The sequence below is a fragment of the Acanthisitta chloris genome, unplaced genomic scaffold (assembly GCF_000695815.1).
Source record: "Acanthisitta chloris isolate BGI_N310 unplaced genomic scaffold, ASM69581v1 scaffold20581, whole genome shotgun sequence".
Classification (NCBI taxonomy): Eukaryota; Metazoa; Chordata; class Aves; order Passeriformes; family Acanthisittidae; genus Acanthisitta; species Acanthisitta chloris.
In genome coordinates, this window is record NW_008654588.1 from 1,795 (window position 1) to 12,620 (window position 10,826).

Sequence of the window (10,826 nt, forward strand, 5' to 3'; positions counted from 1 at the left end):
GTCATCCCGGAAGAAGCACAAACCACCTCCAGACTCACATCCACCTTCTGAGAGCTTTGGTGCTGACACCTCCCTTCATTCAGAAGGCCATGGAAGTGAGCATGAGACGTCAGGTATGGAGGCACCACCAGAAACTGGTTCCTCTTCTGGTGGAGAGTTGGAGGCTGGAGAACTAGTGATAGATGACTCCTACCGGGAAATCAAGAAGAAGAAGAAGTCAAAAAAAAGTAAGAAAAAAAAGGACAAGGAGAAGCACAGAGAGAAGAAACACTCGAAGTCTAAAAAGAGTTCTGGGCATGCTCCTGTGGCAGTAGCAGAAGTAAGAGTGTCACCACCACCTCCTCCCAGTAACCCCTATGTTTCTCCACCTCCGCCTGCTGTCTTTCACTCAGATGGTCAAGGTGAGAAGAGGAGGAAAAAGGAAGACAAGGAGAAGGACAAAGCTGAGAAATGGGAAAAGGAAAAGGAAAGAGAAAAGGAAGGAGAAAAAGTAAGAAGAAAACGGAGGAAAAGTAAAAATTGGGTTCTGGGTAATGGTGAATTTGGCATGTTAAATTGAAACAGGATAACTGATACCAGTAGCAATGGTTTCCCTAGAGCATGTTTGGAACAATGTGTCAGCCACTGTGACTTCTGTTTGTAGCAGAAGAAATAAATGTTCTGGGTTTGTGGCACGGACAGGCTTCAGCAGGAAGGAGAAAAAGTAAGAAGAAAACGGAGGAAAAGTAAAAATTGGGTTCTGGGTAATGGTGAATTTGGCATGTTAAATTGAAACAGGATAACTGATACCAGTAGCAATGGTTTCCCTAGAGCATGTTTGGAACAATGTGTCAGCCACTGTGACTTCTGTTTGTAGCAGAAGAAATAAATGTTCTGGGTTTGTGGCACGGACAGGCTTCAGCAGACAGAGGTTCTCTGAAAAGGTTAGACTTAAGTTTGCTTCATACAGGTCACATGCCAAGCATAACTACATCATTTTCTAATGTAACTGGTTCTCTCTATTGCCAGGCAGACTTTTGGACTAGTGATCTAGTCCATCATCACAGTTCCTGTAAAAAGGAATCGAGCTCTTACCTGAAAAGTAAAGATACTTACCCATTTAATTCTGTACTCAAATGAAATTCTAATTCTTAAAGACCACCACGTTCCCAGTTTTGTCCTGTGCTTATAAATTCAGTTTTCTATGATTACTGTATAAATAGATGTGTGGCAGAAATGGTAGTCAGCAAATGAATGAGTTCATAAATGCTGTAACTGTAGCTGTGTAAGTATATAAATGGGGAAAAACAGTTCCTGCATGTTCAGATAGACAAGAGTTGCTTTGTAGCAGGAAATGGGCAGACATAGCCCTATCCATTCAGCCATTATCCTATTCCATTTGTAAGTTTTCCCTGATCATAGCTTGGCAACTGCACTACCTCTGCTGTCAATGTATTTACACAGTCTGTTTTCCTGCCAATTTGAAGTACTCTTTAAGGATGCAAGGAATTGAACAGAACATGATGATGAGGACTGAATTGTTTTTTCAGATCTGTGAATGGTCTAACAGATACTGGAGTTTATTATTTTAATTTTTAAAACAGATCCATTAACAGAGTTGTATGTTGGTCCTGAATTTCAAATAGCAGGTTGTTGTTGACTCTTCCAAGATCAGTCTTGTACTCAGAGTAGTTCTGGCTGATTCCTGTGCTTTCATAAACACTAAATTCAGCCATAACTTATAAAACACTACTTTTTTAGGTTCCTGATCTAAGTACCACAATTTTCTCTAAGTTTTCAATAGATGCCAAATTCTTATTAAATTGGAGAAGGTTTTGTCATTATTAAAATCTTTATTTCTTTTTTTCTTCTGCCTAGCCAAAGAAGAAAAACATGTCAGCCTATCAAGTGTTCTGCAAGGAATATCGTACAAATATTGTGTCTGAGCACCCTGGCATAGGTGAGAGGATAATCTAGCCTTCTCTTCATTTGGATTCATTAGCAGAACATATCATCTCTGCTTCTCACCAACCTCTCAACTTTGACAGAATGCAAAGAATCTGCCAATTTAATTTAGAATAAGAGGTGGCAAAGGGGACAGAAGTGGATTTCATGATTTTATTAAAGTTACATTTTAACTGAGCTGTGAATCTGCATAAAGAAATTGCTCCCTCTCTTCCCTCGTCTCCCTTCCCTTGTCTCCCTCCTTTCCTCCCTCCCTCCCTTCCTCTCTTCCTTCCTCCCTTCCTTCCTGAGTTACCTTCATCGTGTCACTTTCCTGTAAATACAGGTGTGAATTTATATTCCTGGAATCAGCTTTTCTTCATCTTAACCAGTAACATGAACACACACTGGCAGTCATTTTCAGGCCAGTGTGGAGAGTTCCAGCTGTGGAATGGCTTCCTTTCAAAATGTGTAGGGATGTGCTGGTAAATTCCCTATGTTTTCTCCATGATTTTGTGATCTAATTTGTTCTAAAATTTTTTCTTCTTTCTTTGTGTCAGATTTTGGAGAGCTAAGCAAAAAACTGGCAGAAGTGTGGAAACAGCTACCTGAGAAGGATAAACTGGTGAGTGTGTGTGAGATCTTTCGTAAAATGATTTTTGTGAACTAGGTGCTTAGATCACAATGTGCTGGCAGCATTGACACCATACCCTGAAATTGGCTACATCTATCCCCTTAGTATAAAAAGGTGGAAGGAATGGAAACCTTGCCCTTGTGATCATGAAAGCATCCATTTTCTTCTCATGGTATTGCTTCACGTCTTAGCTATGTAACATCATTTTGCCTCCAGGTCCTGGCATCAGGTAGCAGAATTGCCTAATGTTATGAATCTCTCTTTTCTTACCATGGTAACTCTAGATCTGGAAACAGAAAGCTCAGTATCTTCAACACAAGCAGAATAAAGCAGAGGCCACCACTGTGAAGAGAAAGGCATCATCTTCAGATGGTGCACCAAAAATGAAAGGTAATTGTGGCACTTCTTTTGCTCTCATCTTTTTTCTTGACCAGGGAAAAGACAGTGTTGCCTGTGGAGTAACGAACTAAGGTCCTTACCCGCTTTACACCCCTACCTGCTTTCTCACAGGGCTTGACATTTAAATCACCAAACTAGTCAAATCAGTTTTTTATATGAGAGCAAGAATGGTGTCAGCATTTTTCCTAAAGATTTCCTTGTCTGATTTGTTGAATGATATTGTTTTTAGAAGATTAGGGTTGAAATGTAAAATAAGAAAAGGCAGCAAGGAAGTTCTGGTGGGATTAGTTTACTTCTAGGGGAAAACTGGGTTGTTCTTGGTTTGGCATCTCTGATCTCAAATCTCCCTGATTGCATTCAGCTGAGGTAGGTGCTTTGTACATGTGAAAATAAAGGTTCAACTCCAAAGACCACAGGGCTGGGTCCACAGAACTGTTTAAGCATTTCATACCTTTGAGATTTGAACTTTACTAAGTCAATCGAATCATAGAATCATCAGGGTTGGAGGAGATCTCTAAGACTATCGAGTCCAACCATTAGCCTGCCACTCTGCTGGAACCCCTAAGCCCTAAACTGTATCTTCCAGTGCCAGATCCAGACACCTCTTCAGCACTTCCAGGGATGGTGACTCCACCACCTCCCTGGGCAACCTGTTCTAGTGCCTGAACACCCTAACAGGGAAATCATTTGTCCCTAACATCTAATCTGACTCTCCCCTGTCTCAGCTCAAGGCCATTCCCTCTAGTCCTCTCCCTGCAGCCATGGCAGGAGAGACATCCCCTACCTCTCTCCAACCCCTGTCAGGTAGTTGTAGAGAGCCATGAGGTCACCCCTGAGCCTCTTCTCAAGGCTGGTAAGTGAAAGAGTGAAAGAAAACATTATGGAATTTTAATTTGTGTGTTTCCAGCTTCTCCAACAGGAGTGGTTTCCCCTCATAAGAAATCCCCCACAAGCACCGTGGTGGTGCCTTCCTCACCAGCCAAAGCCCCTGAGACAGATCCTATTGATGTAGCTGCACACTTACAGTTGCTGGGTGAATCTCTGAGCCTCATTGGGCACAGACTGCAGGAAACAGAGGTGAGTCTGTAATCAGCAATATCACAGTGATGTCCTGAAATCTATACACTGGATTGAGGGGGTGATGATTTTATTTTAACCAGTGGTTTTGTTGTTAGGGAGAGAAGTTAGAGGTGCTGTGCCCCGTTCCTTTGATGCATTGCTGTTTATTTTCAGTGAAATAAAAAGCCTTGTCAGAGAACAGCAGGCATCAAAGAAAGGCAAGTGCTTTGTGCTCCAGCTCCTTGGAGGCAATTCTTAGTTCAGCAAACTCTCAGCCTTTTCTTACTCTATGTTCACCATGCATCTGGTAGTTCCTTCCTATTTTACCAGTCTCACAGTTGCTGTTACTGTGTCAAGTCTTAGAAAACTATCAGCCTTTAGCAAGATGTTTTTTGCATGTCCTGTAGCTTCTGGCAGTATCATACTGCCAGTGCTTTGGATAGGAGCTGCTGTTGTTTCAGCTTACCTGGTAACATGCAAGATGTCATATTTTAATGTTTTCCTGCTATAAATGAGAGTGATTCTATGCATGCACATGTACACATGCACACTTTCAGAACTCAGCCCAGCCTCTAAGGAGGACACTTATTTGTCTCAAATAATATCACTGAATTTTATGGGGAGCATGACAATCTCATCCCACGGTACTTGCTTGTTTTATCAGCAATGAAATCAATGTTCTGGCACTTCGGTTTTGATATGACCAGTTGAGGTCATTTTCAAGAGGAACAACCAAAGTACAGAAAAGCACACAAACAAATTCTCTTTCCTGAAAGTGTATGAATAACTAAAGTATTTGTTACAGACTTACCACTTCTTTAAACTTCAAAATTAAAACAACTATTGTTGTTAGGACTCGAGTAGTTAACAAAAATAGGTGATCTGAAATGGCAAAGAAAATATATTACAATAATCTGTGGAATTCAGTGTTTTATGCAGCTAACAATTTTCTGGCCTTTTCTGTTGTTCCCTACCTTTTTCCTGCACCAATAATGTTGCCTACTGAACTCTCAAAGGTTTCAACCCAGGCACAGTTTTGTTACTGTGTAAATGATGAAAGTGGACTAGAGGAGCTGAAGACACTGTGTCTGCATGAGGATGGATACAGTTGAGAAAGAACCACAATTTCCACTACTCACCCCTATCCAATTTTTGTTTTCTTTGCTACAAGGGAATGGTGGCTGTTTCAGGAAGTTTGTCAGTACTTCTAGATTCAATCATCTGTGCTTTGGGCCCGTTAGCATGTCTGACCACACAACTACCTGAGTTGAATGGCTGCCCCAAGCATGTTCTGGTGAGTTCCGTGTGCTTATTTTCCTTCTAGCACTGTTAATTTCAGTACAGTCCAGACAGAGTGGGGTTTTTTATTAATCTGTCTTATTGTAATTATAATTCCAGTGCAATCAGAAAATTTGTCTTGGTCATACATGTTTTTAGAGGGGGAGGTTGTACTCAGGTGGGGGTCGGTCTATTTTCCCAGGCAACCAGCAGGAGGACAAGAGGGCACAGACTCAAGCTCTGCCAGGGGAGGTTTAGGTTAGATATTAGGAAGAGATGTTTTCTGGAGAGAGTGATCAGGCATTGGAATGGGCTGCCCAGGGAGGTGGTGGATTCACCATCCCTGGAGGTTGTCACGAGGGGGCTGGAGGTGGCGTTTAGTGCCATGGTCTAGTAATGATGGTCCGGTTGGACTTGATGATCTTGGAAGTCTTTTCCAACCCGGCTGATTTTATGATTCTATGTTACCATTGTATGATTTGTGCAATGTTTTATCTCCCACTGGCAGCTGACCTAATAGTGATTACAGTGTGGGTAGTTAGTGATGGAGTTAATCCATCCGAAACAAATAAAAGTGCCTGGCTGGACACATACCAGTATTTTTGAAAGTTCTAATTTTCCATAAATACGATACCTTCTAGCTGCCCTTTATCACAGAAGCTGTTTGTCCTTTAGGAGCATAAAAACTAGTTTGCAATCTCAGGATTCCTAATGTGATGGTGTAGGGCCTTTTACATGTGGCTGAAACCTTCTCCCAAGGAAGAAAAATAGTCTCTGTCTTAAGGAACTGCATGACTACTACAGGTTGGACTCGATGATCTGTGAGGTCTTTTCCAACCCAGTCGATTCTATGATTCTAGGTTCTTTTCCACTTTAAACTACACTTAATTTCGAGCCCTGACTTAGCAACAGCTTGTGGCATCTATGTAGCCTGATGTGGACATAGATTAAGATGGCAGCAGCATGAAGGGAATCAGGAGTCACATCTCCAACAGGACACATGAATAAAGCATCGAAGGATAGGATGCAGAAATCAAAATATACAGTCTGCAAAAGTTAAGAGACTAGAAGCAAACCTGGCAGAGAGACTAACAAAAATGTATGAATTGACACGTCATAGGGCAGCCCAAACATTGATTCATGCTGAGAACAGACTTCCAACAGCAGCAACAAAGCTGACAGCTCCCACAAGCTGGCTCTCTGCACAAAAGCTGAGTCAGTGGGGTGTTCCCATCCTAAGCCATGGAAAAACTCATGCATTTTTTCCTTCTTGCTTGCCAAGTGCATTCAGAGCAATGACACCACATGACTAATGGTGCATCTTTTGGAAATTCGATCAACTTATTGTTATAGGGAGCATTGGAGCTTTAAGTGAATTAAGGCACTTCTGAAAACTGGTGTTCAGGACTTGATAATAAGTGAATGATTCTGATTTTTACCATCAGATACATAACGCTGTGTTATTTAAGACATAGGTGAAACTCAACGGTTGAGTTGCACGTAGGCTGCGATTTCTATTTCAGGCAGTAGGTGGTACTGTTAAATGCTGGAAGCACAGCTGGTGCAGCTCCAGCTCCTGTCCTCGGTGGTTAAAAGTTGGTGTTCCCAAGGCATTCTGCAGTTATCCACAGGCTCGAGCTGACTGAAACGCTGCATTTGAAGAGCATACAGCTGGGTCTTTGTTTCTGATTTGCATCAGAAGGACTCCTACTCTCAGAATTCTGTTTTGCAAGAAAAACTGAAGGGCACTTGTTTTTCTCATCTGACACTTTCTTAGGGGCTGTGCTTAAGGGTTTTTTTCTTCAGTTTACACAGCAGAATTTCATAAAGATCTTGAGTGTAAATTCAAGTAATTGGGTTTTTTATATGCTACCGCTTTGATCACTTGGCTCAAATCCTTCATCGCTAGACTTTTCTGTGATTGATGTGATGCGGTTGCTTGGTTTAAATTCTGAGATACAGTATGGGGCCATAAGGAGGAGGTCACTTGGGGAAAGCCTCCCGAGATACAGTATGGGGCCGTAAGGAGGAGGTCACTTGGGGAAAGCCTCAAGGATTTTCAGTGTTTCCAGATGCTTACAAATACTCTGTGTTTAGTTACCCTCCATTTGCAAAAATGTGAACATAAGCCTAGCAGCAGTGGTGATCAATAGGCACATCTGGTTGTCTCATCATATGATAACTTGTAAGACAAGCGAACATGCTTAATACCATCATCAGTGTCGTGTTTTAAGAATTTTGAGTCATTGCCTGACACTAAAAAAGACCAAATTTCTTTTCCCAGTCAAACACACTTGACAATATTGCCTACATCATGCCTGGACTTTGATGGGAAAGGATCCTGAGATGTACTCAACCTCTGCATAACTGACGTGTGTACATACGCACTACGCCGGCACTCCTGAAGGGTTCCGTGTGTAGGCTTTTAAAGTTTTGTATATGTATAGTATATATATAGGATTGTGACTATTTGACTTCTATTTTATGAAAAGTTGTGAAGTGAAGCTGAGAAAACCCTTTTGTGTTGGTGGGTGAAATGTACTCCAATGGGAAAGGCTTTTGTATGAAGAATTCAGAAAGCTTGTGAGATACTTGCCTTAAATTCAGATCTTTTAGGATGGGAAGCAGGCAGAGAATGGACTTCTCAATAGAAAGAAAAAGACATCACCATGAGAGGGGCCATTGAAACAGGTGTCCCAGAGAGGTTCTTGACTCTCCATCCTTGATGATATCCAAAAATTGAACAAGTAGCCTGCTCTAGTTGGACTTTCTCTCAGCAGGGAGATGGACCAGATGACCTCCTGATATCCCTGCCAACTTAAAGTATTCTGATATTCTATCGGCAGGTAGAGATGATATATATATTTTGGACCAAGGAACAGAACTGAATTCTTCACCAGCCCTATTTGTAACTCTTTTTCAGTTTCAAACCCACTACTTGAGGGGAAAGCTGGATCAAAGATACAGAGGTCTTTGCCTCTTGGTCACTTCCTCCACCCCCTCCCCTCCTCAGTCAGTAGTAACTGAAAGTTGTCAGTGTCAGCTGGCTGGTCTGGTTGCTGCCATTTGGCACAAAGTGGAAGATAACAAGGTTAATTTTTTTCTTGTGGACTCTTACCCAAATTGTCACTAGCACTGTGTATCAACCAGCTGCATTGGCTTGAGAGAATAAACCTCCTGCTGATTTTTCCAGGGCATGGTCAGCCTGCTTTGATGGAGAGGAATGCAGAAGCAGATGGGAAAAATGTGGATGGCTTCTGCCCATCTTGCACCTGTTTTGTGAACAGACAACTTTGGTTTCTGAGACCGCTCATCCCACATCGCTTTCACCAGCACTATTGAAAGATCTGTGGTGCTGCTGTGAGGCAGTGACCAGTTTAAAGCAGTTATGGCTGAGTAAGGCACATGTGGGCTGACTGGACTGGTTCCCCTTCCTTCCAGCCACATACCTAGTGTTTGGTTTTCTGCTCCTCTAAAAGAGGAGCTGCAGGAGAACACCTGATTCCTGTTTAGGCTTTTGTGTACCTGTATGTATGTGTATGTGGTGTTCATATCACACGTATTTAACTTTTGCCAGTATCTGTAACAGATTTTAATTTATCCTGTGTATTTCTGTGTGTGTGTGTGTGTGTATACACACATAATTTAAAAGCAAAAATCCCTCCTTCCACCAACAGTGTGTGGAAAATAGGAATCAAATTTGCCTCACCCCACTTCCTGCAGGAATCAGCTATATGTGCAGTAGTAAGCATTGGCACTGTATGGGGAAACACCAGAAGGATTCTAAGTGTAGAAACAGGCTCTCTCATGAAGGTAGATAGGACAACTGAAATGTCATTTGACTCTAGCCTTTCCAGCCCTGTAACAGAAGAGATTTTAAACTACAGAAGAGCTCTTTACTTTCAAGTGGGTCTAGCTTCTGTTTTTCAGAACAGGTGAAACTAAGCCCCAAATCAGAAGTCAGTTAAATCCCCAGGTGTGCAGGAGGGTTTTCTCCCCATTCCTCCTTCACTATGTATTCCCCAGATGTGCCTGTACAAAGTAGTCTGTCTCTTCCAGAGCTTTTCTCAGTGCAGTGAGAGGTTTTTCAGTCCGTTTAGCAGAGGAGGCAGAAGGTTATCAGACCGTCATACAAGTTCTCAATTCCAGCCTTGGCCCAGAGCGTATGAATTTTAGCACTTGTATGACAAATCCCAGCAAGCCCAGAATTAGGAAGGGCCCAGGAGGGAAGCAGTCCATTCTTGCTTGAGATCCTGGCTCTGCTGGGAGCAGCACAAAGTCATTGGCTCTCTCAAGTCCTTTGCAGTTGAGAGCATCGTGGTGAGGGGTCAATCTGCTCGCAGAGAAACAGAAGGGGATCAGCTTTAGCTTTGTCATCTGTACAACAGAAAACTCTTGAAGAGTGAAAAACACACACACAGCCCTGGTGTATTGTATTTTTATTAATATTTGTACACTTTGTATAATCTGTATCTTGTGGTATTTGGTACTATAGGGAAAACTTTGGCAAGACTTAGCAGTTTTTATATTTTTGTTATTTCCTTGCTGTTTGGTCCAGATTACATTACAGTTGTACACAAACTTTTTTGTACTGTACTTACAATATAATTTTTTTTTTTAATATTTGGAATACTGTCATTCATTTCTGGCATGCACTGGTTTCTGCAGCTGTTGTTGCTACTCGTGTTTATAGCAAAATTCACTTAGTTTGCAGGCAAACTGTACTGTTTCCAGCAGCACGGGTCACCCAAATTACTGCTCAACTGACCACTTGGGGTTCATTCTGAAGGGAGATGTAGCATCAAGCACTGCAGACAGCACTGGGACATTGCTCTTCCTTGCGCTCAGGTGAGACCAATACATGGGATTTGAGCATGTCACACAGGATGTCAGGCGTGGCACTGTGAGATTGGGATTTGTGCTGCTTGTTAACAACGTCCCTGTTTTCCGGGTGTGACTGTTGGCTGATTGCAGCCTTGGCTTGGGCAGGGTGGTGCCTCGCTAACAAGCCTGTATAGGAGTCATAGGATGGCTTGGTTTGGAAAGAACCTGAAAGCTCATCTCATTCCACCCCCTGCCATGAGCAGAGACATCTCCCATGACTCCCAGTTGCTCCAAGCACTGTCCAACCTGGCCTTGAGCACTGTCAGGGATTGGGGCATCCAAACTTATCTGTGCCACTTATTCCAGTGCCTCACCACCCTCACAGCAGAGAACTTATTCCTAATATTTAATGTAAACCTGCCCTCTTTCAGTTTGAAGCCATCCCCCCTTGTCCTATCACTACAAGCCCTCCAGCTTTCTAGGCGCCCCTTTAGACACTGAAAGGCTGCAATAAGCTCTCCCGGGAGTTCTCTCCAGGCTGAACAGCCCCAGCTCTCTCAGCCTGTCTTCATAGGGAAAGGCGCTCCCACAGCGAGTTATGGAAAACTAGAATCCCTTCACGCCAGGCTCTGCAGGAGTCGGGCGCAGCTGCGGCTCGCGGGTTCCCGCAGGCTCGGGGGGCGGTGGGTCCCCGCGGGAGCACACGGCC

General features: G+C 42.8%; 1 protein-coding gene across 1 annotated transcript in view; it reads left to right on the forward strand.

Annotated features, from left to right (window-relative positions):
* The window catches only part of HMGXB4 (HMG box domain containing 4), a gene marked incomplete at its 5' end in the record, with an annotated part of 9,183 nt that extends 1,432 nt beyond the window's left edge, over positions 1-7,751 (forward strand). Inside the window, 7 exon segments of the mRNA XM_009083596.1 lie at positions 1-490; positions 1,858-1,939; positions 2,484-2,548; positions 2,842-2,947; positions 3,864-4,033; positions 5,187-5,309; positions 7,578-7,751. The exon segment at positions 1-490 is cut by the window's left edge and continues 24 nt beyond it. Coding sequence (XP_009081844.1) covers positions 1-490; positions 1,858-1,939; positions 2,484-2,548; positions 2,842-2,947; positions 3,864-4,033; positions 5,187-5,309; positions 7,578-7,622 — 1,081 coding nt within the window.
* Positions 7,752-10,826: the final 3,075 nt, after the last annotated feature.